Below are 27,542 nucleotides of genomic sequence, written 5' to 3'. Positions count from 1 at the left end.
AAGCATGCTTCATGGTCACTCAACGCGTTTGTTTATGCACTGCGTGCATTGGGCTTTATTCTTATAGCAGAGAAGTAATTAATTATGACTGTTTGTGAATTGGGACATTTAATCTTGCTTTATTTTTTTTTTTTTAATTCCCATTTAAATTTAGTAGGAGTCGGAGTCGGTTCATTTTTTTGCCGACTCTGACTCCAGGTACCCAAAATTGACTCCGACTCCGACCCCACAGCCCTGGAATTTTGAATAATTATTACCGATTATTGAAAAGATCATGATAGGTTATTAAACATCAGTATCCCCCTTGTGCTCCCTTGAAGAAATGCAACATGTCTTGAGACTGTATCTACTGCAACTTGCTGAAATACCATTGTTAGATTGTACTTATTACCTCTGTAACAGAATGTGCTATATTTCCAACATGAACATATACACATCTTGATTGGCTTGAGGCAGACTTTTTGGTTTCTAAAAGGGAAAAAAGTGCAAAGTAAAAAAACTAGATACAGAAGGTTAAACTTTCCAGTTCCTGTCATATGTTTAGGGAACATTTAAATGACACATTGGGCCATAAAATTGCTTGTATTTCATACATGCTGCACACCAGTAAAGTAGCAGTGCTTTTAGTTAACAAATATTTGGCTGAAGAAAGCGGAATACTGTGAATAGTCATAAAATATTTCCCCATGTCATGATGCAGTTCCAAGATCCTTACCTTTCTTACTTAAGTCACTTGACATAACAATCACAGCATTTTTATCCTCTGAAACATCCTCTTTTTTATCCAGCTCTTTGATACATTCTGACAAATCCTTGGGACATTCCACTGTAATATTCTCCTGGGCATCAAACCAATCCTCAGTGGCATCTAAAGTTGGGCTATTATCTAGATAGAGGATTTTCATAAGTAGGTTTTTGGTATTAAGATTTTACAAAACAGACATTCCCACTTACCTACTAAACCTTTTAATGCATACAGTAGCTTAAAACAAATATTTTGGGCAATGTTAACATGTACAGAAACATTATCTACAATACATTATAGTGCATTTGCAACTCATGAATATGTTTTTGTATTAAAGGGCACATATCATAGCAAACAATACTTTTTAACAAAAAAAAAAATGTCCCTAGCAAGCACTATAGATGAATAGAACAATACAATATTACAATAAATTGCAGAGCAACTAACCTTTCTGTTTTATACTTTGGTCTTGAGCTTGCAAACTGCTTATCAAAGTATCCTTAGACAAAGCACAGAACGCATTTGAATATCAGTACAGAAGTGTCATTTTCAAAGAATCCGGAGACAAAGCACAGAAAGCATCTGCATATCAGTACAGAAGCATCATTTTCAAATTAAATTGATGAGAAAAGATCATATTTTGTTACCTTGTTTTTGTCAACAAATCCATCACAAATACTTTTGAACACTTCAACATTTGGCTGGAAATCTGGATATCTGTAAAGGAAAGAATGAATCAATTCAGAATTTATTTACTAAACATCTACTATGATATTAGCATTTAAACCAAATTACAAGGCTCTGGCCTGGATATACATCATGACCCTGTAGGTTTGTCAAGAATTACAAAAATAGTCTGCATATGTCCTTCATTAGCACAGGTGAGAATTCATAGGATAACATACTTGTAGCAGGACTGCCCATTCACCAAAGCCTCTCTACAATCCTGTCATTTTGGCTTTTAGACCCAAAGGTTGTATAAATCAGTGTAATCTGGTTGACATGACTACAGTCTGGTAAAAACAATGAAATTAGACATATACAGCTTTAATTTAGCATATATTGCGTTAGCTCTGACTGTTGCAGCAGCTGAATAAAGATCTGCTTATTTGGTATCTGATATGCCCACCTTGAGGTGAGTGATATAGGATTGATCCAATTATCTGGCGGGGGGCCAAACAATCAAATCACATTGACAGGATATAGGCCATTAGGAAGAAGTCAACAAGCCAATGCTATACTTGCCCCAATGGCATTTATTAACCTGCCCAATCAATATCTGGGCAATTTTTGGTCGGTAGGCCCATCTGCAGCTTTTATCGGACCATGTATGGCCACCTTAATTCTCCTGTTGGATTCACAGGGGGATAAAAATCTACCTATATACTGTGATACAATGTAAGTCCTAAAAACTAAACAACCGCTGTACCCTCTGATAATGAAGTGCAACAAGAAAAACATACACAGAGATACGGTACTCACTCTGCTGCTATATCCACTTTTGTAAGCTGCAAGAGAAAGTGTAAAACATTTATTGATCTGTTGATATGGGCAAAAATATAAAACATGCAGCTTCTCACCCCTTTTTTATTAACCCTTTTACTGCCAGCTGTTTTGGTCAAAGCGGAACTTGTATTGCCAGACAGTTTTTGAACATTTTGCACTGTTTCACTTTAGGGGCCTTTCCTCGGGGGGACTTTTAGTTTACCCAGGAAAACAATATATCGTTTTTTTCAGAACAACCTAAGCTTTCAAAATATTGTAGAATTTTTGTGTAATTCCAATTCTGTAACAAGATATAGGCTTCTAAATGTCTAAAAATGCAAAAAAAATCAAATTTTCCATAATATAAACACACATACTAGAAACAAAAATTATTTTATGCACGAATATACCGTATTTTTCGGACCATAAGACGCACCGGACCATAAGACGCACCAGTTTTTAGAGAAGGGAAATGAAGAAAAAAAGATTCTGAAACAAATAGTGTCCTAAAATATTTTATGTGCATTAAAACCCAACCTGTACCAGCAGCACCCAACATATTGCCCCCCACCTGTACCAGCAGCACCCAACATATTGCCCCCATCTGTACCAGCATATAGCCTACAGATATACCGGTACTTTAAGAAAAGGTTTTTTACTTGCCCGTGTGGTCTCCGTGCAGGGCCCTCCTGTATTTACCGGCGCTTAGCTGTGGCGCTGTGCGCATGCACAATGACGCGCATGCGTATGGGCATGCGCGTCATTGTGCATGCGCACAGCGCCACAGCTAAGCGCCGGTAAACAGAGGAGGGCCCTGCACGGAGACCACACGGGCAAGTAAAAACATTTTTTTAAAGTATATCTGTAGGCTATATTCGGACCATAAGACGCAGGGACTTTTTCCCCCCACTTCTGGGGGAAAAAAAGTGCGTCTTATGGTCCGAAAAATACGGTACAACTGATTTGGAAAGTCCCATGTCTCCTGAACGTGCCAATACCAAATATATATAGTTTAATGGAGATTTGTCACTTGTATAGGTCAAAAACTCCAAGCGGTAAACTACCAAATTTCCAAAGCACTGCTCCAGAAAGCTGCATACTTTAGATTTCAAGGACAAAAATTCCACTAACAGAAGGTTTATCCCAGAAAATTGTACATTTTTGGAAAGAACAGATTCTGGGGAATACAGAATAGGTAGAACTGTCTGTCTACTCCAAACTATCAAGTCGCAATGCTTTCCTAAAGTTATTGGTTTTTATCAAAATTTGTGATTTTTTTAAAAAATTGCTTCAAAGCTTCCAGGCTATAGTATCTTATCTCCTACAGGTCATAAAGTAACCAAATAAAACACCCTGAATTTGAACACCAGGGGTCCACTGAACAGTTTGATGCCCAATATGTATAGGTTTACCTAAGTATGTGGCATGTAGGGGCCCCAATGTGAACATACCCCCATATGATCAATCATTTCTGTTATTTCAGCTCCTGCAAAATCAACACATTTACATCATTTATGTGGGATAAAGCTAGTAAAAAGTACGCTCACCCCAGAAAGTCATATTTTTGGAAAGTATACATTCCCCCGAATCTAAAATGGGTACCCATGTCTTTCTACTCCAAAGTACCAAGCCGCACAGCTTTTCTAAAGTTAGCAATTTTGATGACATTTCCAAAAATCCCCTCAAAGCTTCCACTTTGCAGCATCTTATCTCCCACATAGTGTTAGGTACCAAGATAAAACACCCTAAATTTGAACACCAGGGGTCCACTGAACAGTATGATGCCCAATATGTATAGGTTTACCTAAGTATGTGGCATGTAGGGGCCCCAATGGGAACATACCCCCATATGATGTATCATTTCAGCTCCTGCAAAATCAACACATTGGGATAATGCTACAAAAAAGTACATTCACCCCAGAAAGCCATATATTTTTGGAAAGTACACATCCCCCCGAATCTATAATGGGTAAACATTTCTTTTTGCTCCAAAGTACCAAGCTGTAAAACTTTCCTAAGTTTGCAGATTTATATGACATTTAGAAAATCAATCAGAACAATTTCTTGATAAAGATCAGATAAAGGCAAGTCACCCCAAATAGGAACACCAGAGGCCTACTGAACAGTTTGATGCCCAATATGCATAGATATACCCAAGTCTGCGGTATGTTCTGAAAATGAAAATAGCGCATAAGGATTTCTCGCCTGCCAACTCAGCTTTTGCACAAAGAGCCCCCTGTCAGTGTATTATGTGCCGAAACTTCCCCTAACTATACAGAGACCCCCACAAAACCATATATTTTTGGAAAGTACACATTCTGACAAATTCAACAAGGGTAAAGAGTCCTTTCTACACCAAAGTACCAATCTGCAAAGCTTTCCTAAAGTTATTGGTTTTTATGACATTTCAGAAAATCGCCTAAAAATGTTGCAATTTGCCGCATTTATCTCACACAATTTCTTGCATACAAAGGCAAGTCACCCCAAATAGGAACACCTAAGGTCTACTGAATAGTTTGATGCCCAATATGCATAGATATACCAAAGTCTGCGGTATGTACTGACCCCAAAATGAAAATAGCGCATATGGATTTCTCGCCTGCCAGCTCAGCTTTTGCTCACAGAGCCCCCTGACAGCGTATTATGTGCAGTAACCCCCCTAACTATACACAGACCCCCAGAAAACCATATATTTGTGGAAAGTACACATTCTGATGAATTCAAAATAGGCGAAGTTATTTTTGTACACCAAAGTTACACCTGGCAAAGCTACGCTAAAAACAGATTAGGAACACTTATACAGGGATAAAATGCGATAAAACCACAAAAATTGTGCAAATCAGTGAAACGACAAAATAAGTCACATGTAATTACTGTAATTAGTGGTCAGAATATCTGATCCAATAGTCACGCTGTCAAAATAAACAGTTTTTAGGTAAAAGAAACTAAAAACAAAGTGGTAAAACGAAAAAAAAAAACAAAGTGTGTGTGTAAAAGTTGTGTGATAGTGTGTGTGTATATGAGTGTAAATAAGTGTATAAAAGTGTGAAAAATGAAAAACCAAAAAACTGCTAAAATGTGTGCTGTAAGTGTGTGTGTAAATGTATGTAAGTGTGTATAAATGTATGTAAGTGTGTGTGTAAGTGTGTAAATTAAAAAAAAAACAAACTCCTTACCTGTCCTGAAGACCCAATCGCCTCCTCCTCCAGTGGGCCGGCGCTAGGGGGGGAAGTAGGAAGCAGCAGACGCTATCGCGTTTGCTGCTTCCTGGAGGGTCCTGCGACACGATCGCTCGCAGGACCCTCATGACAGCCCCCCTGGCACGTTGCCCAGGGGGGCTGTCATCGATAGAAGCTCATGCACATGCCGCCGCTGCAGAGAGCAGCCTTTAAATGCCAACGACGTATGGGACACGTCTTTGGCATTTAAGCCCTTTTACTGCCACGATGTATCCCATACGTTGTTGGCAGTAAAAGAGTTAATGCAGCCTTTTTATACCAGCGCTTGAGGTAGTTGAATATAAGGGATGCACCGAATCCAGGATATGGTTTGGAATTCAGCCAAGATTTGTCCTTTTTCAACTGGATTCGACTAAATCCAAGTTCCTGGCAGAACCAAATCCAAATTCTTAAAATTGTGTGACATTTCGTGTGGTTCTCTTAAATCTCTCCATAGCCTAATTTACATATGCACATTAGGATTCAGTTCAATATTTGGCTGAATCTTTCACAAAGTATTCGGGGTTTGGACAAATCTTAAAATTCTGTATTTGGTGCATTCCTATGTGAATATCACCTGAATGTAATCATAATGCATACAAAAGAAAGAGAAAAGCATAGTTTTTGAGAGTAAGGTGGAGTAATCAGCATACATAAAACTCAAGTCAATATTCATGTGCAGAAAAATATTACAAAGGACAAAGACATGCTTTCATTTTATTAGAGTTACTTTACTGCGCTCATTTGGCATTTCCTGAGGACAACTGCCTTTTGAATAGTTTCATCTATAGGTGAGCAACCAGCTGCACCTAATAGGGAACTACAGTTTCTTTTCCTCTTTCCCAGTGTAAAGGCAAAAATGTGACTAGGTGCTCAAATTCTCATGTGCTTCCATTAAGGACCATTAGGGTAGACCCACCACTCATTTGTAACACAGACAAGGTCAAGTCTGGATCTATGGGGACATATAGTAAAGATGTAATTTTAAAAAGTACCAAATTTAAACTATCACTAGTTACACGATGAAGGTGATTTTTAAAAACACTGTATGTCCCCTTTAAAGAAAACAGGGTAGCTGTATACCAGTAACTGGAAGAAACCTCTTCTAGAAAACAAAAGAAAAAACCTGAATAATATAACCAATATTTACTTGTGCAGACAAAGGAACCATGTCCTCTAGAGCCACTCCTGAAAGTATTCTTGCCTTCATCTTTTCATAGATTTCTTCAACTTCAGAAAAAACAGATGCCAAGTTTAAAGGAGAAGTTTCTGTTAACTGTTCAAATGATGCTCCATTCAGGCTGAGGGCGCATTGCTTCTCCAAAGACCGCTGATGAGCTTGGCAGCAAAGCTGCCTACAGAACATACGCTGAGTATTTAGAAGCTGCAGTTCTGTCTTTAATACTCTTCGCATTAACTCATCTCTGGATTTTGCCTTCCAGTTCACTGCAAGACTGAAGATTAAAAAAACGCTGTATAAAATGTTCCCTATATAAAGTCTCATCATATTTAGTCATTAGTATTTATTTATTATTTTCATGTGTAATGTCAACATAAAATATTCTTTTACAAAATGACAACTTGTGTAGACAACACAGTTATCTGACAATATTCCAATATTGATAAATTGACTTTGAATAGTCTCTGCCACAATATGTGTGTAAATAACATACACAGGGCTTGTAAAAATGCAGAAACGCCATTTTTCTGCATTTATGCTCGCACAACATAACAGTGTGAATGCAATAAATACAAAAAAAAAGTCAGCAAAAGATCACGAATAAGGGACAGGGGTGGAGGTGCTACAACCACATGGCACTGCACATGCTCAGTGCTCCTGCAAAGATGTAAGCTTAGGGGTTGTTGGAAGTTATTATATTAAAAAAAAAGATTACAAGGTTACATCTGTCATAAAAGCAGATACTACAGGGCTAAGTAGGTAAGTAAACATGATGGAAAAGCCCTTGTTTCAATCTGCCATGAAATGTCACTCTGAATTAGTCACTATGAATATAGTTGACCCTATACCTAAGCTCAGGTAATTAAAAGCAGCCCAGACCTTGTGTTGTGAATTGGCAAAAAAGTACACTGGGAGCATCTTTGCAGGTGCAAATCTTCACTTCTAATTGGCACATGGGATGATTAGTCGCTCCGCAACAAATCTTCATTACCGCCGGCGACTAATCTTCCCACCGGCAAGAATGTAAATCGCCGGTGGGATGGCATGTGCGTCGCTACGACTTCCCAAAGTCAGCCGAAGTTTCCTTTAGAGGCAACACTGGGCGGACCCCCCAGCGATTTACATTCTTGCCGGTGGGATGGCATTGCGGGGAGACTAATCTCCCCGTGTGCCACTGCTGTAAAGTGCTTCATAAAATAAAATATTTCTTGCCTTATTCATTACTTTATTTTCCCTCTACTTACCCATCCTTACCACAGGAATCACCTGCTCGTTCATTCAGTATATTCTAAAGAAAATACATAAAAAGAAAACTATTTACCCACATATGCATTAAAAAAGGGTTAAGCAAAATAGGTATTAAACAACTTGGGAGTGTAAAATATCCATATCCATTTCTTAACCCCAAATAACAGGTTAAAGTGTTATATAAGTTTTGTAAAGATGGCTGGTATTAATTTACCTGCTGGATTGCTATGTCCATTCAGGCAAGATGCACATGAAAAGAAAGGCTGCCAATAAGAAAAAAGACTACCGCACTGATATATGGCCCAGTGCATATGCCTTTGTGGCCTTTTTATCGTTCAGGCTATTCAGCGTTTTGGGTTCCCCTAGAGAAGCCAAGCCTAAATTCCATGCCCAAGGCCCAATTCCCTTCTACCTTTCTGTGGAAAAGTTAATGAAGGTTATAATAAGGATCAGCCAATCAGCATAAAACAATGACACCACAGGCAAGACTATTAAAGACTGAAGGAGAATGCAAAACGATTTTAAGACATGCCACAATTTGCGACTGTCTTACAAAAGTTTCTCTGCAAGTCGATAGGGGGACACAGGGACATATGGGGTTAAGCTCCACCCTCCAGTAGGCAGGACACTTGAATAACAAATTAGAAGGGGCGTGCCTGGAGCTGGCTTTACCCCTCCACTATACCCATTCCAATCAGTTTGAATCAAAGAAGTACTGCTATAGTAGAAAACTAACAAAACATGTACAACAGGTAGCAGGAGAACTACTCCCACGACTGACCAACGTGGTCACAAACTTAAATGCACGGGAAGCCCTGTATCCCCCCCCCCCTCGACTTGCAGAGAAACGGATTTAATGGTGAGTAACAAAAATCCTATTTTCTCTGCCGTCTCAGGGGGGCACAGGGACATATGTGGAATTAACAAAGCAGCCCCAATAACAGCAGGGTGGGATACTACTTAGCGTGAAGACACATTACTGCATGACGGCGTGCAGAACCTTGCGGGATGCTACAACGGATGCAAATGTGTCAATTTTGTAGAATTTAGTGAAGGTATGTACAGAGGACCAGATGGCCGCTCTACAGATCTGGTCCAGGGATGCCGAGTTGCACCACGCCCAGGAGGCCCCAATTGCTCTTGTAGAGTGAGTTCTGAGTCGATGTGGTGATGGCTTGCCCTTGGACAGGTAAGCTCGTCGAATGGTCTCGCTGATCCATCGTGCTATTGATTTCTTGGAAGCTGCCTGACCCCGACAGGGTCCTGAAGGAATTACGAAGAGGGATTGACAGCGCCGAAATGTCTTAGATCTCTCAGTATATGCTCGGAGGACTCTCACTACATCCAGACTGTGCAGATGTCTTCCCTTGTCATTTTTGGATTCTGGACATAGAGACGGTACCACGATCTCCTGGTTCACATGAAAGGAGGATACCACTTTAGGTAAAAAGGACGGGATTGTGCGTAGAACCGCCTTATCCTTGTGGAAGATCAGGAATGGAGGAGTACAAGAGACTGCGCTCAACTCGGATACTCGTCTGTCTGAGGATATGGCTGTAAGGAATATAGTAATTGGAATGGGTATAGTGGAGGGGTAAAGCCGGCTCCAGACACTCCCCTTCTAATTTGTTATTCAAGTGTCCTGCCTCCTGAAAGGGTGGAGCTTAACCCCATATGTACCTGTGTCCCCCTGAGACGGCAGAGAAAACAACTTTGGTCTTGTTTGGAACTTATTTAAACTACTAATGTGGTATTTAGCAATTTGGCAAAGTATCATTGTGGAACAAAAGTGCCTTTTTGTTATTTTATAGGCTTTTCTCATCATGAAATCTAAAACTACTAACCATTTCATCTCTACATGTCAATGTATATACAGGTATGGGATCCGTTATCCGGAAACCCCGTCATCCAGAAAGCTCCAAATTACGGAAAGCCCATCTCCCATAGACCCCATTTTAAACAAATAATTAAGAATTTTAAAATTGATTTCCTTTTTCTCTGTAGTAATAAAAAGTACCTTTATTCCAACTAAGAAACAATTAATCCTTATTGGATGCAAAACAATCCTATTGGGTTTAATATTTTATTGATTTTTAAGTAGACTTAAGGTATGGAGATCCAAATTATGGAAAGACCCCTTATCCAGAATACCCCTGGTGCCGAACATTCTGGATAATGGGTCCTATACCTGTACACACACAGTTAGAAAGAAAGAAAATAGCTTAATTTGCATTCCACATTTCTGTGTTTCATTCTCTAAAATTGTTGAAGCAACTTCATTATTCTATTAAGAAAATTGTTAAGTTAAGCAAATTCAGAATAAACTACATATTTAAATAGCTGATATGATTATCTATTTTCTAAATATGATCTAGCACTAGGTATTTCACCTAGTGGTGAACTAGCAATGAAACAGATATGTATAAATTGTAAGCTCTTTTGGGCAGGGCCCTCTTCACCTCTTGTATCGGTTATTGATTGCTTTATATGTTACTCTGTATGTCCAATGTATGTAACCCACTTATTGTACAGCGCTGCGGAATATGTTGGCGCTTTATAAATAAATGTTAATGTAATGTAATGTATAAAAATACTTCCCAGCATTAAAAGATCCTTGGCCCTAGGGCCAAAAGTTTAGATCACAATGACAGGGTCATCACACCAAGATTTTTAAACCTGCCTGATCAATATTGTCAGGTAGGCCCATTGGAGTGCCCCGTACACAGGCAGATAAACTGCCGATTTGGACTGAAGGAGCCGAATCAGCGGCTAAAAATCTGCCTATTTATGGCCACTTTTACAAGTGACAGGTTAAAGGGGAGCACTGCACTGAATAAGAAAATGTTATAGTATTATATAAACAAATTTCCCACCTGAGCCGTGGTGCTGCAAAAAGCTAGTGATAAATCGGTGTTTACAGAAACATGTTGTGTTTCTGTGTTAATAGTCTGAGATTCCTTCTCCTCGGTTACGCAGCTTAATATCCATGAGGGTACTGTGTTGCTGGATACAGTTCTTTTACTATTTGCTCTTGCTTCCTCTAAACCCGGTATGTTTAAACCAGTCACTTCAGTATTCACACCTTCTGACACCATGGTGGATGGAATGAAGGTGGCACTTCCACTGCTGGAGGTTGCACTTACCATACACTCGGGTTTTTTAGAAAGTGTATTTAAGGCTTGAATTGAATGACCATCCACTGCCTCTTCAAAACAGCAGTATTCAGTATCATTAAGATCATCGAGTGAGAAAGGTAAACTAGAGTTGCTGCAAATGCTACAACAGCTGCTACTTCGAACAGAAAAGAAATCATCAAAATTGTCGCCAGGTAAACACTCTTGGCTAACATCTTTCTTAATATAATCTGTGAGGTATTTTTGTAGAAGTGAAGGTTTTTCTTTTTGTCCAAGGTCCTCATGACATTCTTTGCAGCCTGACTCATTGCATAACACTTGATCTCCTGTTATTCCTGAGTCTTCCAATACATCCCAAGCGTTGGGTACATTTTCTTTGTGCTGATGTAAGATAGAATTGTTCGGCTTTTCATACGGATATTGATGTGGCCCAGGGGGCTTTTCCTTTTCACTCAAAATATCCAGACTTTCTACTTCTGAATAGCTGAAAATACTTGGGGATTTCCTATGGGGCTCTGACTGGAATAAGTGCCTTGAATCAGGAGCAAGGACAAAATCTTCCCACTTCTCTGTGTCCCAAGTATCCGTTTGCACATCAGCAGGGTTCTCCTGCAGTTTACCAACTGTTGCATAAATTCTCTCTATAGACCTAAACGTGCTAGTGTTAGATATGACATATTTTTCTTTGAGTTTATGGTCATCCATTAGTTGAACAGGCTTAGTTGCATCACTTTCCTGTATGCCTTTTGAAGCCTTCTTTAGTATACAGGTTTCTATTTTTTTCTGCTCAAAGGCCGTAGGATTTTGACTTCCTCCATAAAGAGTATTCGCTTTTTTTTGACAGTTTTCTTCTGACACAAAATTTTCTATGTTGCTGGTACAAAACATCAATTCAGAGCAAACTGCTGTTTTGCTTCTGCTTTTTGTTTGTGTCAGATTTTTGTCTACAGTTAAATCACCAATCTTGCTGCCAGAATTTGCAAAGTCATCTGTCAAGACAAAAATTTGTATTTTATTAGTAGCAATGAAAACCCGATAGCTTTGTAGTTAGTAGCCAAGACAGAATTTGACACATAGTACACTTTAATGATGTACAATGTAAAATAATAATAAATAATCATCATCATAATATATTTATATAGCGCCAGCAAATTATGCAGTGCTTCACATTAAATTTAAACAAAGTGATCCTAAAGAAATATAACCAACAAGGGCATACAGAGTAACAATAGGATCAGAGGCCCCTCTAATAAAGATATCAATGTACTTTTTCTTTAGTAATTAGCAGAGAAGGGAAACCACTATGGATTATTCAACAAATTACACTATTTGTCTAGTTGACAATCAAGACTACAAAATATCCACTCTGTATGACACTATTTTATTCAAAAAACTCAGAGAAGGTCCACTCTTAAAGAAAAGCAAACAAACAAAAAACATATACAGTGGTGTGAAAAACTATTTGCCCCCTTCCTGATTTCTTATTCTTTTGCATGTTTGTCACACAAAATGTTTCTGATCATCAAACACATTTAACTATTAGTCAAAGATAACGCAAGTAAACAAAAAAATGCAGTTTTTAAATGAGGGTTTTTATTATTTAGGGAGAAAAAAAATCCAAACCTACATGGCCCTGTGTGAAAAAGTAATTGCCCCCTGAACCTAATAACTGGTTGGGCCACCCTTAGCAGCAATAACTGCAATCAAGCGTTTGCGATAACTTGCAACAAGTCTTTTACAGCGCTCCGGAGGAATTTTGGCCCACTCATCTTTGCAGAATTGTTGTAATTCAGCTTTATTTGAGGGTTTTCTAGCATGAACCGCCTTTTTAAGGTCATGCCACAACATCTCAATAGGATTCAGGTCAGGACTTTGACTAGGCCACTCCAAAGTCTTCATTTTGTTTTTCTTCAGCCATTCAGAGGTGGATTTGCTGGTGTGTTTTGGGTCATTGTCCTGCTGCAGCACCCAAGATCGCTTCAGCTTGAGTTGACGAACAGATGGCCGGACATTCTCCTTCAGGATTTTTTGGTAGACAGTAGAATTCATGGTTCCATCTATCACAGCAAGCCTTCCAGGTCCTGAAGCAGCAAAACAACCCCAGACCATCACACTACCACCACCATATTTTACTGTTGGTATGATGTTCTTTTTCTGAAATGCTGTGTTACTTTTACGCCAGATGTAACGGGACACGCACCTTCCAAAAAGTTCAACTTTTGTCTCGTCGGTCTACAAGGTATTTCCCCAAAAGTCTTGGCAATCATTGAGATGTTTTTTAGCAAAATTGAGACGAGCCATAATGTTCTTTTTGCTTAAAAGTGGTTTGCGCCTTGGAAATCTGCCATGCAGGCCGTTTTTGCCCAATCTCTTTCTTATGGTGGAGTCGTGAACACTGACCTTAATTGAGGAAAGTGAGGCCTGCAGTTCTTTAGATGTTGTCCTGGGGTCTTTTGTGGCCTCTCGGATGAGTTGTCTCTGCGCTCTTGGGGTAATTTTGGTTGGCCGGCCACTCCTGGGAAGGTTCACCACTGTTCCATGTTTTTGCCATTTGTGGATAATGGCTCTCACTGTGGTTCGCTGGAGTCCCAAAGCTTTAGAAATGGCTTTATAACCTTTACCAGACTGATAGATCTCAATTACTTTTGTTCTCATTTGTTCCTGAATTTCTTTGGATCTTGGCATGATGTCTAGCTTTTGAGGTGCTTTTGGTCTACTTCTCTGTGTCAGGTAGCTCCTATTTAAGTGATTTCTTGATTGAAACAGGTGTGGCAGAAATCAGGCCTGGGGGTGACTACAGAAATTGAACTCAGGTGTGATAAACCACAGTTAAGTTATTTTTTAACAAGGGGGGCAATCACTTTTTCACACAGGGCCATGTAGATTTTGAGTTTTTTTTCTCCCTTAATAACGTAAACCTTCATTTAAAAACTGCATTTTGTGTTCAATTATGTTATCTTTGACTAATAGTTAACGGTTTTTGATGAGCAGAAACATTTAAGTGTGACAAACATGCAAAAGAATAAGAAATCAGGAAGGGGGCAAATAGTTTTTCACACCACTGTATATATATATATTTTTTTTTTGCACGTCCCATCCCCAATTCTCTGTTATCTGAGTACATTTCACTTGCAGCTGGGTGGCATGCCTCCCCTTTATTTATTTATGGCCTCGCCAAAAATCCGGACCTGCAAATATAACCTCTAAAATCAGACACCTCACCATAACTGATACTAAATTACCTGCTAAAAAAAAAAAAGTTTACAAAAAAGACCTGTCTAACATATTGCAATACATACTGTTATAAAACATACAATAGAAAACTAGACACATAAGTGATTCACCTGCTCTGACACTGCTCTGCTCCAGCTGCTTTGCAGCACTGTGGCACTGTTTGCAAACTGCCATATCAAGGCTGTTAATGAAGCCACAGTTTTCACAAGACCAAACACAGTGGAATGTTCCCTGATTTGCTCTAAAAGGTAAACAGAGAAAATTGTCAGTAAAATATATAGTGACCATCATTCCACACTGCATGGAAATTCACTTTATTAAACACTGACAACTGTATTCTAGTTGAAATCATATTTTAACAGATCAAAAACAAAATTTGGAACAGTCAACTCTATGCCACCGGCAGGCCACACCATGTGAATTTACAATCTACAGCAGACAACTGTTTAAACAACAACAATTAACTCAAAACAAACATCAATTTTAGAGTCAGATAAGCAATACAAATTCTAAATATAACAAGAAAAATGTAGCATTACAGAGAACCACATTGTTGCGCTTTGGAGTTATTGACACTGGAATCAAACAGCATGTATTATTGGTAGGAATACACCAAATCCAGGATTTGGTTCTGGATTCAGCCAGGATCCGGCAATTTTTGGCAGGGTTTGGATCCGGCCGAGCAAAATCCTTAAAATCATGGGACTTTTGGTCATGTTAACACAGAAGTTTCAAAGAAATAAATAAATAAAATATCCCTTCAGTAGCCTAATTTGCATATGCAAATTAGGATTTGGTTTGTTATTCGGACAAATCTTTTTTGACTGAATATAAATAATTTCCAAACCATAATTAATACAAGTAAAACCTCACTAGAAAGATAAGAACAAGTCAATCTTAGTAAATGTTAATGAAGAATTGCCCCTTTAAAGGGGTTGTCCACCTTTGTGGAAAATCCAACCAAGGTGGTAGGACCTTGCACAAAAATATGCTTTTCCCAATACAATCATTGTTTAAAAAAGGGTCCCTTTCTTTGCTATTTAAGTAAAAAATAGTCACTTAGGTACAGTGCTTGTGCAGAAATTTGCAGCAGTGAAAAATAAAGCCAAAGTGGGAGATTACCAAAGGAGATTTTGTGATAACTCACCGTTAAATCCTTTTCTCTTAGGAACTACAGTGGCATGCAAAAGTATTCGGCCCCCTTGAACTTTTCCACATTTTGTCACATTACAGCCACAAACATGAATCAATTTTATTGGAATTCCACGTAAAAGACCAATACAAAGTGGTGTACACGTGAGAAGTGGAAGGAAAATCATACATGATTCCAAACATTTTTTACAAATAAATAACTGCACTTTTCAGAAGAACCGCTTCTGGGGGGGGAAGCCCTGTGTCCCACAGACGTCCTAAGAGAAAAGGATTTAATGGTGAGTTATCACAAAATCTCCTTTTCTCTTGCAGGTGTCTGTGGGACACAGCCCTGGGAGCAGAGCCAGGCGAACTGCCCTGATCTCCAGAATGTTGATGGGAAGACGGGCTTCGGATTTCGACCAAGTCCCCTGGGCCAAGAGATGGTCCAGAACTGCTCCCCAGCCTTTGAGGCTGGCGTCTGTAGTGAAAAGGCGCCAGTGTGGTTCCTGGAGAGGACGTCCCCTGACTAGGGGAGACGTGTTGAGCCACCATGTGAGAGAGAGTCTCATCCTGGGCAGAATCCGTTAGGACAGGCTGTTGTGGGTCCACTGATCTAGGATGTTCCACTGGAGCTTGCGCAGGTGAAACTGCGCGAAGGGCACAGCCTCTATGGAGGAAACCATGGATCCCAGGACTTGCATCGCAAAGCGGATGGACGGGGATGAGGATTGGATCAGAGGACGAGTCAGGTCTTGGATTCGAGATATCTTCTCTGAAGGAACACCCTTTGCTGTGTCGAAGATCATGCCCAGGAAGGGCATCCGGCAGGATGGGTTGAGACGCGATTTTTCTAGGTTGATCTTCCAGCCCAGAGAGGTCAGAGTTGCTGTGACCAAGCTCAGCTGAGATGTCGCCGCGGAGGGAGATGGGGCTTTGAGAAGGAGGTCGTCCAGGTATGGGGTGATAGAGACCCCCTGAGACCTGAGGGATGCCGCCGCAGCCGCTATGATCTTGGAAGTAGGCGTCCTTTATGTCCAGGGCCACTAGATACTCGTTGGGGCCCATGGCTGCAATCCCCGACCTGAGTGATTCCATTTTGAAGCGAGAGAAACTGAGGAAGGTATTGAGCTGCTTGAGATCTAGAATCGGACAAAAGGAGCCGTCTCGCTTTGGGACAAGGAAAAAATTGGAGTAGAATCCCCGGAACCTTTCTCCTGGGGGTACCGGCATGATCACTCTCTTGTCCAGCAGGTCCTGGACAATGGAGAGGAAGGCGGACTGTCTGAGGGGGTCCTGAGACAGTCGAGACATGAAAAACCTGCTTGGCAGGTTGGACAGAAACTCGAGGCAGTAGCCTGAAGATACAACCTTGTGCACCCATGGATCCGAAGTGAGATGGAGCCAGGCCTCGTGGAAAAAACAAAGTTTTCCTCCTACGGGAATGAGAGTTCCCACCTTGGGATAGTCATGCAGAGGAGGGTTTGTCTGCGGGTTTGGCTTGGGGGCGTCTGCCCTGCCAGGAGTACCTGGAGCACGTCTGAAACTTAGGATGGCCGGAGGGGTTCTGGGTTGCGGAGTCCCTGGAAGAGGTGACCTTGGAGCCCCTGGGACGAAAGAAGCGACCCTTGCAAAATCATGAACGGTTCCTAGGCTGGGGGAGGAAGGTGCTCTTCCCTCCTGTAGCCGGACTAATAATTTTGTCGAGCTCCGGCCCAAAAAGAAGTTTGCCCTTGAAGGGAATAGTGGTAAAAGACTTCTTAGAGGACATGTCGGCGGACCATAGCTTAAGCCAAAGCGAGCGGCGTGCCGCTACAGCAAGAGCTAAAGTACAACTGATAGCCTGGACTGTGTCCAGGGAGGCTTCGCAAAGGTATTCATTGGCATCGCAAATCTGAGAGGCAAGGAGAGACAGCTCTTGTCTGGAGGAGCCAGAGGAGATGCCCTCAAGAAGGGAGTTAGACCAGGACTGAACAGCCCGGGAGACCCAAGCTGAGGCCAAGGCCGGACCTAGGCTCTCCCCCCCCGCGGAAGTGAACGTGGCTCTGAGAAAACCCTCCATCTTCTTGTCCATAGGGTCCTTGAAGGAAGAGGAGTCCGGGGCAGGAAGAGCTGTGTTCTTGGACAGGCGGGACACCGGAGCGTCCACCAACGGGGGGGGGGTAGACCATTTATCCAGAGTTTCCTGTAGGATAAGAGCGTTGAAAACGCTGAGAGGCCTGAAAACGCTTTTCAGGATGATCCCACTCCGACTGGATGATAGAAACCAGTTGGTCGTGTGAAGGAAAAACGGAAGAAATCTTTTTGTGGCGATTGAAGAGGTTGGAAGATGCCTCTAGAGTAGATTCTGGAGTTGAGGTCGAGGCAAGACATGACCGAAGCAATGAGTAAATTGATAGCCTCAGGTGAAGCTTTGGCTATGTCATCAGAATCCTGCGGCCCATCGGAGGAAATCTCGCCCTCAATTAGGGATTGATCCTCCCTAATTTGGCTTTAATGCAGTAATGCTTTCCAGGCAGAATCGGTCACCCCACACAGTACTCAAGAGAGTATAAGCCCCCCAACCCTATAAGATTCAGCCCTGGCCTGATAGCCCAGTCAAAGTCCCAGCCCTGCCCTGCCCGTTCCTGCTGTCCCCCTAATAAGGCACCGTCCCTGTGCCTGTAGGAGAGTCTGGGAGGTCAGCAGAGCTGGAAGAGTCGTGCGTCTCAAGAAGGTTAGGGACACGGTGGAACACAGGAGGGCATGGTGGCGAGGAGGACATGGGCTGCAGGGCTGACAAGACAGGCTGAACCAGGGCTGACAGAGGGGCTAGCAGGGACTGACCTGAGGGATCGAGTACTGGAGGAAGAAACACCGGACAGCTTCTGCACTCGAGGTAGAGGCAGGGATTCCTGTATGGGCCGCTCCATGGGAGGCTTACTGGCCCCGGTGCTTAGGTCCCAAGTAGGGGGAAGCCTGTTGAGGGAACTCTAGTGAGGCCCTATAGGACAACCCCTGGTGCCAGATTAAATCTGGCCGCAGATAGTCAGAAAAAGGCTTAGAGGATCCTGTCTCCTGAGGACACTAGAAAAAACTGGCTCACTCAGGAAGTGACAAGGGGTATAGTAGCAGGGAGGAGGGGCTTCTTCCTCTTCTAGTGTCCTGCCTCCTGCTGGTAGATACTATACCCCATGGTCCCTGTGTCTCACAGACACCTGCAAGAGAAAATTATGATGATGGCACAATTTTCCTCTGATAGGTGCCCTTAAAATTTTGCATCTGGCTAAAAAAAAGTGTCTGAAATCGCTTAATTGATTTTAATGAGAAATGCCTGAATGAACCAGCACCCAGGGCTGTATTAAGACTGGGTGCTGCTCTAGTCACCAGAACTTAGCTCACACCCTTCTTACTGCAAACAGCACGTGTGCAAAAGGTCTTGCTATCCTGGATGTGTGTTGCTTGCAGCAGACCCTTTTCTTTATGTGCACTTATATATACTATATAGGCACTAGAGGACTCCAAGGATACCTATATGAAAAATGAGTCCCTGTCAGTACTGTTATTGAAAAAAATCAAAGAGTATTTAGGGTGCTTTTTAAGCATTTGCCAAGAAGAGCGCAGCAAGTAGAACGAGAAGTGCTGGCTAGATGGCTCTGTTATGTCTTAGTGTATATCAATTGGGCAATTATAAACAAAAATAATCAGTTAACATGTGCTTACACAGTGAAAATAGCTTCTTGTAGCCCCAGGTGCACGCTGTACCCACTGCCCGGGCAAATAAATACAAAAATGATAAAAACAGCAGCACTCCGGTTGTTTTGAAAAATGTGAATCTTTACTCAAGTGCCAAAAGCAACGTTGCTGCTGTTTTCATCATTTTTCAATTGGGCAATTATTACTGCTTTTATCCTGGAATAAGATGGACCCTTGCAAGAGTACAAGATTTAATTACCAGTCTGTCATATTGTCAAACACACTTCCACAACTGTTGGAATCTGTAATTCCATCTCTGAGTTCTTATGTAAGGAACCCTCCTTAAGGCTAATGTCCTACAGAGCAAGTTAGTTAGTAGATAAATTTCTGCTACTGTAGGCGACTTACTGCTCAGGAGCAGTAAGTCAAGATTCTCTATGATGACTGAATCATTAGTGCATCCAAAATCGTGTTGTGTTGCATTTAAAAGATAGCCTAATGCTCCTTACATAAAACCCAGCAGGGATTAATCCAGGGTACTGATCCTTTTGATGTTAATCTAGCCTCCAGATAGCATTGTCTGTCTTCAGAAAAGTTTTCCAAAACTAAACTTGCTTGGTTTGTCTTTTTAAGCCTATATTATGTGTAATATTTCAGTTATTTTATTTGTCCCAAATTAGTTCCAACATATAGTAACTACACCGTTATATATGAAATAAATCAATGAGGTCAACTTATTCTTATGTATTTTTAACTAGTGGTAAAGATATGTACCGCTCAAACATATTCCATGTTTTAACAATTTATTTTCTCAGCTGGAATGATGTAAGAAGCAATTTTAAAGGACATGTCAACCCCCCAACCAAAAATTTTAGCAGTGAAAAAAGCCACACAGAATTCTTTAAATGCCTGTCACTCCGGTCCCTCAAAAGCAGGGATCCCCTGATGTTTCTCCCTCTGCACAGCTCTGTAACTCCCTCTCCCCACTCCCTTCAGAATTCTGCCTGTCTCTTGTCACAGTGCACATGTGCAATTCTAATCCGTTTTTAATGAGCATGCTCATTTCAGATGATTCTGATAATTTCAAGAGGTCAGGCAAGAGGGGCTATGCGCACATGGAACACATATGCACGCTTGATGATGTCACCTTGGCAAAATGACTGCCGGGTGAAATGAGAAGCAAAGACATGAAGAATGCAGTGCAGACCGTAGGAGCATATTGGGGGTGTGGAACTAATGCGGTTCAGGTGTGGGTAAGGTTCCCTATGCCTTAAAACTGAAATAAAAATTAGTGTTGACATCTCCTTTAAGATACACCAGTCCCTTCACTTACTTGTTTAAGCTGTGCCCCTTTGCAGAATATTTTTTCAGGTTCTTGCAGAGGAAGCCTAAAAGAGACATATAATATAGTGGATAATGTACATCCTACTGTAATTTATTTAGATATTAGAAGTCACAGATTTGTTACATAACCATATAAAAAAAAAAGCTGGAGACCGAGTGCTTTTATAAAGGTCACGTAACTCTGAGGTGACCTTTGGTATAAGCTGCAACTCTTTGGGGTTCAATGGGAACCCGCAACTTGCAAATTCACCCAGTGAACAATCTGTGAATTCCTGTTCAAGAACATTTACATTGCCCATTCTAGTACACTGACAGGGTTCAAGGCCCCATTGGTGTTATTTGCACAAGTATCTTGTGAGTCATAGAAGGGGCCCCAGGAGAATGAACTGCAGGAGGGGAGGCTATGGTTGAGAGTTGTAGGTGGAGGCCATAGGTTTGAGTGGCTTGGGGAGGGGGCATAGTTAAACTTCTGCCTGTAGGTGTATAGTTATGCCCCTGCATCCATTTTGTTTCGCTGCACTTTCACAACTTCACTTCCCTCATGTACAGTGGCTTGCAAAAGTATTCGGCCCCCTTGAACTTTTCCACATTTTGTCACATTACAGCCACAAACATGAATCAATTTTATTGGAATTCCACGTGAAAGACCAATACAAAGTGGTGTACACGTGAGAAGTGGAAGGAAAATCATACATGATTCCAAACATTTTTTACAAATAAATAACTGCAAAGTGGGGTGTGCGTAATTATTCAGCCCCCTTTGGTCTGAGTGCAGTCAGTTGCCCATAGACATTGCCTGATGAGTGCTAATGACTAAACACCTGTGCACCTGTGTGTAATCTAATGTCAGTACAAATACAGCTGCTCTGTGACGGCCTCAGAGGTTGTCTAAGAGAATATTGGGAGCAACAACACCATGAAGTCCAAAGAACACACCAGACAGGTCAGGGATAAAGTTATTGAGAAATTTAAAGCAGGATTAGGCTACAAAAAGATTTCCAAAACCTTGAACATCCCACGGAGCACTGTTCAAGCAATCATTCAGAAATGGAAGAAGTATGGCACAACTGTAAACCTACCAAGACAAGGCCGTCCACCTAAACTCACAGGCCGAACAAGGAGAGCGCTGATCAGAAATGCAGCCAAGAGGCCCGTGGTGACTCTGGACGAGCTGCAGAGATCTCAGGTGGGGGAATCTGTCCATAGGACAACTATTAGTCGTGCACTGCACAAAGTTGGCCTTTATGGAAGAGTGGCAAGAAGAAAGCCATTGTTAACAGAAAACCATAAAAAGTCCGTTTGCAGTTTGCCACAAGCCATGTGGGGGACACAGCAAACATGTGGAAGAAGGTGCTCTGGTCAGATGAGACCAAAATGGAACTTTTTGACCAAAATGCAAAACGCTATGTGTGGCGGAAAACGAACACTGCACATCACTCTGAACACACCATCCCCACTGTCAAATATGGTGGTGGCAGCATCATGCTCTGGGGTGCTTCTCTTCAGCAGGGACAGGGAAGCTGGTCAGAGTTGATGGGAAGATGGATGGAGCCAAATACAGGGCAATCTTGGAAGAAAACCTCTTGGAGTCTGCAAAAGACTTGAGACTGGGGCGGAGGTTCCCCTTCCAGCAGGACAACGACCCTAAACATAAAGCCAGGACAACAATGGAATGGTTTAAAACAAAACATATCCATGTGTTAGAATGGCCCAGTCAAAGTCCAGATCTAAATCCAATCGAGAATCTGTGGCAAGATCTGAAAACTGCTGTTCACAAACGCTGTCCATCTAATCTGACTGAGCTGGAGCTGTTTTGCAAAGAAGAATGGGCAAGGATTTCAGTCTGTAGATGTGCAAAGCTGGTAGAGACATACCCTAAAAGACTGGCAGCTGGAATTGCAGCAAGAGGTGGTTCTACAAAGTATTGACTCAGGGGGCTGAATAATTACGCACACCCCATTTTGCAGTTATTTATTTGTAAAAAATGTTTGGAATCATGTATGATTTTCGTTCCACTTCTCACGTGTACACCACTTTGTATTGGTCTTTCACGTGGAATTCCAATAAAACTGATTCATGTTTATGGCTGTAATGTGACAAAATGTGGAAAAGTTCAAGGGGGCCGAATACTTTTGCAAGCCACTGTATCTCATCCCCTGCTCTGTCCTTGTTCTCTTTCCATGTCCTCTCCAACACTTTCTCCCCACCTACTTCCTTTCCAATCTTTCCTTGCAATCATCTCCCCACAATGCTTTCTATTCCTCCAGTTACCTTTCTTCCTTCAAATAAGTTTGCTTCTTCTGTGCACTGTAGCCCTTGAGATTCAGCTGTATGATGCTCATGATGTTTTTCTGTTAGCTTTTACTTTTATCTCTTCTCATTTTATAGAAATACACAGTAAGAACCATCCATTTCAGCTCTCTAATACTAAATGGACTAAACTGCCTGTGTGCTCAGAAATAATGCAACAACTTTAATACTAAGCATTAATCAAGACTTGATAAAACCATGAAAACAATTTTATATTTAATAATAAATCCCTTTTTAACAGTTTTATCAAGTCTTGACAAGAGTTTTTTTTGCTTGTCTGTGTGTTTTCAGGTTCATCAGTCAAGGATTATCATATTTGGTTAATGTCAGACCAGGCGTATGGCGTATATTTTTGGCAAGCTGAAAAACGCTTGCGTATATGCCATACGCCTGGTCTGATATTAGTCTAAGAGAGAGGCTAGATTCAGCTAACAAGTGCTTACAAGCTATTCTCATTAAAGGCAGCTGAGGCAGAACTCTACCCATTATGGGCTGCATCTTTGTGCTGCTGAAAAGCGCAGGTGGCAAAAGACTCAAAATGCTCCCATGTCATTGCTCCAGGCTTTTAAAATAAATGCTATGTGCCGGTTATTTTAAACTAGGGATTATAAATTTGCTTTTCAAGGGCCTTCAAGTACTTGAAATGCAAGGGTCTATCTAATGAGTCCACAAGAGTATGTTTTTTTTACCCTTAAGCATCACCCATTTGTCCTTTACTTGGAGAACGGAAGTATTGTCTTGTAGAAATCTATGAAGGGAACCAGATTCTAAATGGAAGAAAAAAACAACATGTAAATTTTTTAGATGGGTCCACATTCAAATAGCCAATTAGATATGAGTGCTAGATCAATGTGTAACAAATTCATCAAAGGATCAGCACTCCAGATTATGTTTCAAATGTTCAAAATGAAGTTATTTCATTACTGTGTATTCCAAAGTTTCAGCCCCTGTTCACTTTTTCTCTGAACCTTTATCAAAGATGATAAGGACACACGCACACACATACATATATCTTAAAGGAAATTACATTTCAAAAAGTGCTTACGTTATTCACATAATACAGTGCACCACATATAAAAAAGGTGATTTATAAAGAATTTAACTTTGAATGCTTTCATCTCCTTTAATTCCTTTTATGGAAAGCACTGGGTTTGGGGGGGGAATATATATAATATATATTACATGCACATACAAATGCATACAGAGAAAGGATTTTGGCACGAAAATGCGTATACATTTTCGTGGTCAAAATTGATTTAAAATCTATGTAGATAGAGAAATAACTACAAGGGGGTGAATAATTTGGCATGATGCTGTAAAACTACAAAAGTGCATGAAGCAGCCTATCTAGGATGTGAACCAGTGTCCTAGTCCCCCACTATGGAGGAATTCTGACAGCCGAAATTTGCAAAACGAGATAAAAAGACGAAAGGGGAGGAAAGCAGAGCTTATGTGCTGCACAACTAGTCTGCCTTCCTGATCTCTGCATGCGGTTGAGTACGACACGGAAAAATCCTTCTCCCTTTCTTAATGTAGGACTGTTGTACTGGAAGCACATTTATAAAGAGCAGCAGGTAAGATATATATCTTCCCCTAACGCAACAGTTACACATGTAGCTGCACTGACACTAAGGGGCTGATTTACTTACCCACGAACGGGTCGAATGGAGTCCGATTGCGTTTTTTTCGTAATGATCGGTACTTTGCGATTTTTTCGTATGTTTTGCGATTTTTTTCCGACCCGAATTGGAAAAGTTCCGACTTGAAAACGAACATTTTGCGACTTTTTCGTATGTTTTGCGATTTTTTCGGATTCTGTACGAATTTTTCGGATCCAATACGATTTTTGCGTAAAAACGCGAGTTTTCCTATCCATTACGAAAGTTGCGTAAAAAGTTGCGCATTTTGCGTAGCGTTAAAACTTACGCGAAAAATGCGCAACTTTTCGCGTAAGTTTTAACGCTACGCAAAATGCGCAACTTTTTACGCAACTTTCGTAATGGATACGAAAAACTCGCGTTTTTACACAAAAATCGTATTGGTAACGAAAAATTCGTACAGAATCCGAAAAAATCGCAAAACATACGAAAAAGTCGCAAAATGTTCGTTTTCAAGTCGGAACTTTTCCAATTCGGGTCGGATTCGTGGGTTAGTAAATCAGCCCCAAAGAGTTAAGAATGGCTCAAAAACTGTGAAAGCATGCATTTCTGCTCTGTGTAGCCGCACTCAGGCCAAAACTATGATAGTCAGTGCACTTAAGGAGTAAGCAGAGAAACTTGTGTCCCATTAGCCTAAAGAGTGAAAAAAAACACAGAACACGTCTATGCAGGGACTGGCTGCACTCTGCACCTCACAATGGATAGAGAAAAAAAATGCTTGTGTGCCTTCTCCAAACATTCACTGTCCCTTCATGAATACAGCTCTGCTGAATGCAGGCAGCTGAATATTCATTGGGGTGGCCTCAGATATCTGTGCTTCAATACAAAGTTCAGAGACATGCAGAGGATCACAAAAAGAGCAAGGCAGTGGGGAGAAAAAAAATAAGGTTTACTTTTTTTGCACTATGAAAAGTGCTTTTCCAATAGTAAAAGACCCATACAATGTTTCAAACACTAGGTAAACTGGGGTTGAAGACAGAATATTCATACTAACAAGATATACATACCTTTAATTATTCTACGATCTTCCTCAGAAAGCATTATATACCATCCCAAAATCTCCTTACTGTTGACTTCAAGGCACCCATGTTGGCTTACTATGTCAGCCACCTGCCTAAAGATTAAGTAAGAAAACTTATTTCATCATCCCATGAGAATGTTAAGAATTATGATGCAATGTGAGAATTTATAATGGTAGGATCTGCTGGGTATGATTGCTTACAAATGGGCTGCCTTAGCAGGTAGGTTATATTTACCCCTTAACCCTTTAAGTGCCAGACATTTTGTAAACATTCTGTGCTCTCTCAATTTAGGGGCTTTTACTGGGGGAAGGGTTAAGTTTAGGTAGGCAAACTATATTGGTTTTTTTCAGGAGAACCTAAGCTTTCCAAATCTGCCTGAGTTTTTGTGGATTTCCACTTCTGGAACAAGATTTAGAGCTTGAAATACAAACCGGATTCCAAAAAAGTTGGGACACTAAACAAATTGTGAATAAAAACTGAACGCAATGATGTGGAGGTGCCAACTTCTAATATTTTATTCAGAATAGAACATAAATCACGGAACAAAAGTTTAAACTGAGAAAATGTACCATTTTAAGGGAAAAATATGTTGATTCAGAATTTCATGGTGTCAACAAATCCCAAAAAAGTTGGGACAGGGCCATTTTCACCACTGTGTGGCATCTCCCCTTCTTCTTACAACACTCAACAGACGTCTGGGGACCGAGGAGACCAGTTTCTCAAGTTTAGGAATAGGAATGCTCTCACATTCTTGTCTAATACAGGCCTCTAACTGTTCAATCGTCTTGGGCCTTCTTTGTCGCACCTTCCTCTTTATGATGCGCCAAATGTTCTCTATAGGTGAAAGATCTGGACTGCAGACTGGCAATTTCAGTACCCGGATCCTTCTCCTACGCAGCCATGATGTTGTGATTGATGCAGAATGTGGTCTGGCATTATCTTGTTGAAAAATGCAGGGTCTTCCCTAAAAAGAGAGGACGTCTGGATGGGAGCATATGTTGTTCTAGAACCTGAATATATTTTTCTGCATTGATGCTGCCTTTCCAGACATGCAAGCTGCCCATGCCACACGCACTCATGCAACCCCATACCATCAGAGATGCAGGCTTCTGAACTGAGCGTTGATAACAACTTGGGTTGCCCTTGTCCTCTTTGGTCCGGATGACATGGCGTCCCAGATTTCCAAAAAGAACTTCGAATCGTGACTCGTCTGACCACAGAACAGTCTTCCATTTTGCCACACTCCATTTTAAATGATCCCTGGCCCAGTGAAAACGCCTGAGCTTGTGGATCTTGCTTAGAAATGGCTTCTTCTTTGCACTGTAGAGTTTCAGCTGGCAACAGCGGATGGCACGGTGGATTGTGTTCACTGACAATGGTTTCTGGAAGTATTACTGAGCCCATTCTGTGATTTCCTTTACAGTAGCATTCCTGTTTGTGGTGCAGTGTCGTTTAAGGGCCCGGAGATCACGGGCACCCAGTATGGTTTTACGGCCTTGACCCTTACGCACAGAGATTGTTCCAGATTCTCTGAATCTTCGGATGATGTTATGCACAGTTGATGATGATAGATGCAAAATCTTTGCAATTTTTCGCTGGGTAACACCTTTCTGATATTGCTCCACTATCTTTCTGCGCAACATTGTGGGAATTGGTGATCCTCTACCCATCTTGGCTTCTGAGAGACACTGCCACTCTGAGAAGCTCTTTTTATACCCAATCATGTTGCCAATTGACCTAATTAGCGTTATTTGGTCTTCCAGCTCTTTGTTATGCTCAAATTTACTTTTTCCAGCCTCTTATTGCTACTTGTCCCAACTTTTTTGGGATTTGTTGACACCATGAAATTCTGAATCAACATATTTTTCCCTTAAAATGGTTCAATAAATAACTCCAAAGTGCCCTCTTCTGCTTTAGACTTAGCGATGAGGTCTTATGAGGAAAAGAAGAGAAAAAAAAAGAGAAAAAAAAAAGAGAAAAAAAAAAAAATATAGTGTAATACTGTTATTACTTCACAATGTGCACTCTCATGTGCTTTTTAACATCAGTGATGACTTTTACTTATATCACCCTTTTGTGCCCAGTTGTGATATCCCTTTCCGATTGCCAATCTACTTACAGACCCCCTTGGGTTTATATGGCATCCAATTGGTTCGCT

At 41.0% G+C, this 27,542-nt stretch overlaps 1 protein-coding gene across 5 annotated transcripts in view; it reads right to left on the bottom strand.

The window, feature by feature from the left end:
* Nucleotides 1-27,542, bottom strand: part of rbm44 (RNA binding motif protein 44) — a 50,949-nt gene that overhangs the window by 5,992 nt on the left and 17,415 nt on the right. For 3 of the 5 annotated variants that reach the window (XM_018097550.2, XM_018097552.2, XM_018097551.2), the window contains 12 exons: nt 25,370-25,476; nt 23,394-23,471; nt 20,384-20,438; nt 14,355-14,485; nt 10,750-11,999; nt 7,873-7,916; nt 6,599-6,902; nt 2,228-2,253; nt 1,393-1,462; nt 1,193-1,244; nt 716-886; nt 392-468 (listed from right to left, as the gene is read on the bottom strand). In XM_018097550.2, the coding sequence (XP_017953039.2) occupies nt 392-468; nt 716-886; nt 1,193-1,244; nt 1,393-1,462; nt 2,228-2,253; nt 6,599-6,902; nt 7,873-7,916; nt 10,750-11,999; nt 14,355-14,485; nt 20,384-20,438; nt 23,394-23,471; nt 25,370-25,476 (2,365 nt within the window). Of the gene's footprint in view, nt 1-391; nt 469-715; nt 887-1,192; nt 1,245-1,392; nt 1,463-2,227; nt 2,254-6,598; nt 6,903-7,872; nt 7,917-10,749; nt 12,000-14,354; nt 14,486-20,383; nt 20,439-23,393; nt 23,472-25,369; nt 25,477-27,542 lie in introns of those variants that run through there. The other 2 variants (XM_031893218.1, XM_031893219.1) reach the window with 2 other exon arrangements.

Source organism: Xenopus tropicalis, chromosome 9 (assembly GCF_000004195.4).
Source record: "Xenopus tropicalis strain Nigerian chromosome 9, UCB_Xtro_10.0, whole genome shotgun sequence".
Lineage (NCBI taxonomy): Eukaryota > Metazoa > Chordata > Amphibia > Anura > Pipidae > Xenopus > Xenopus tropicalis.
This window is presented reverse-complemented; position numbering and strand designations above follow the sequence as displayed.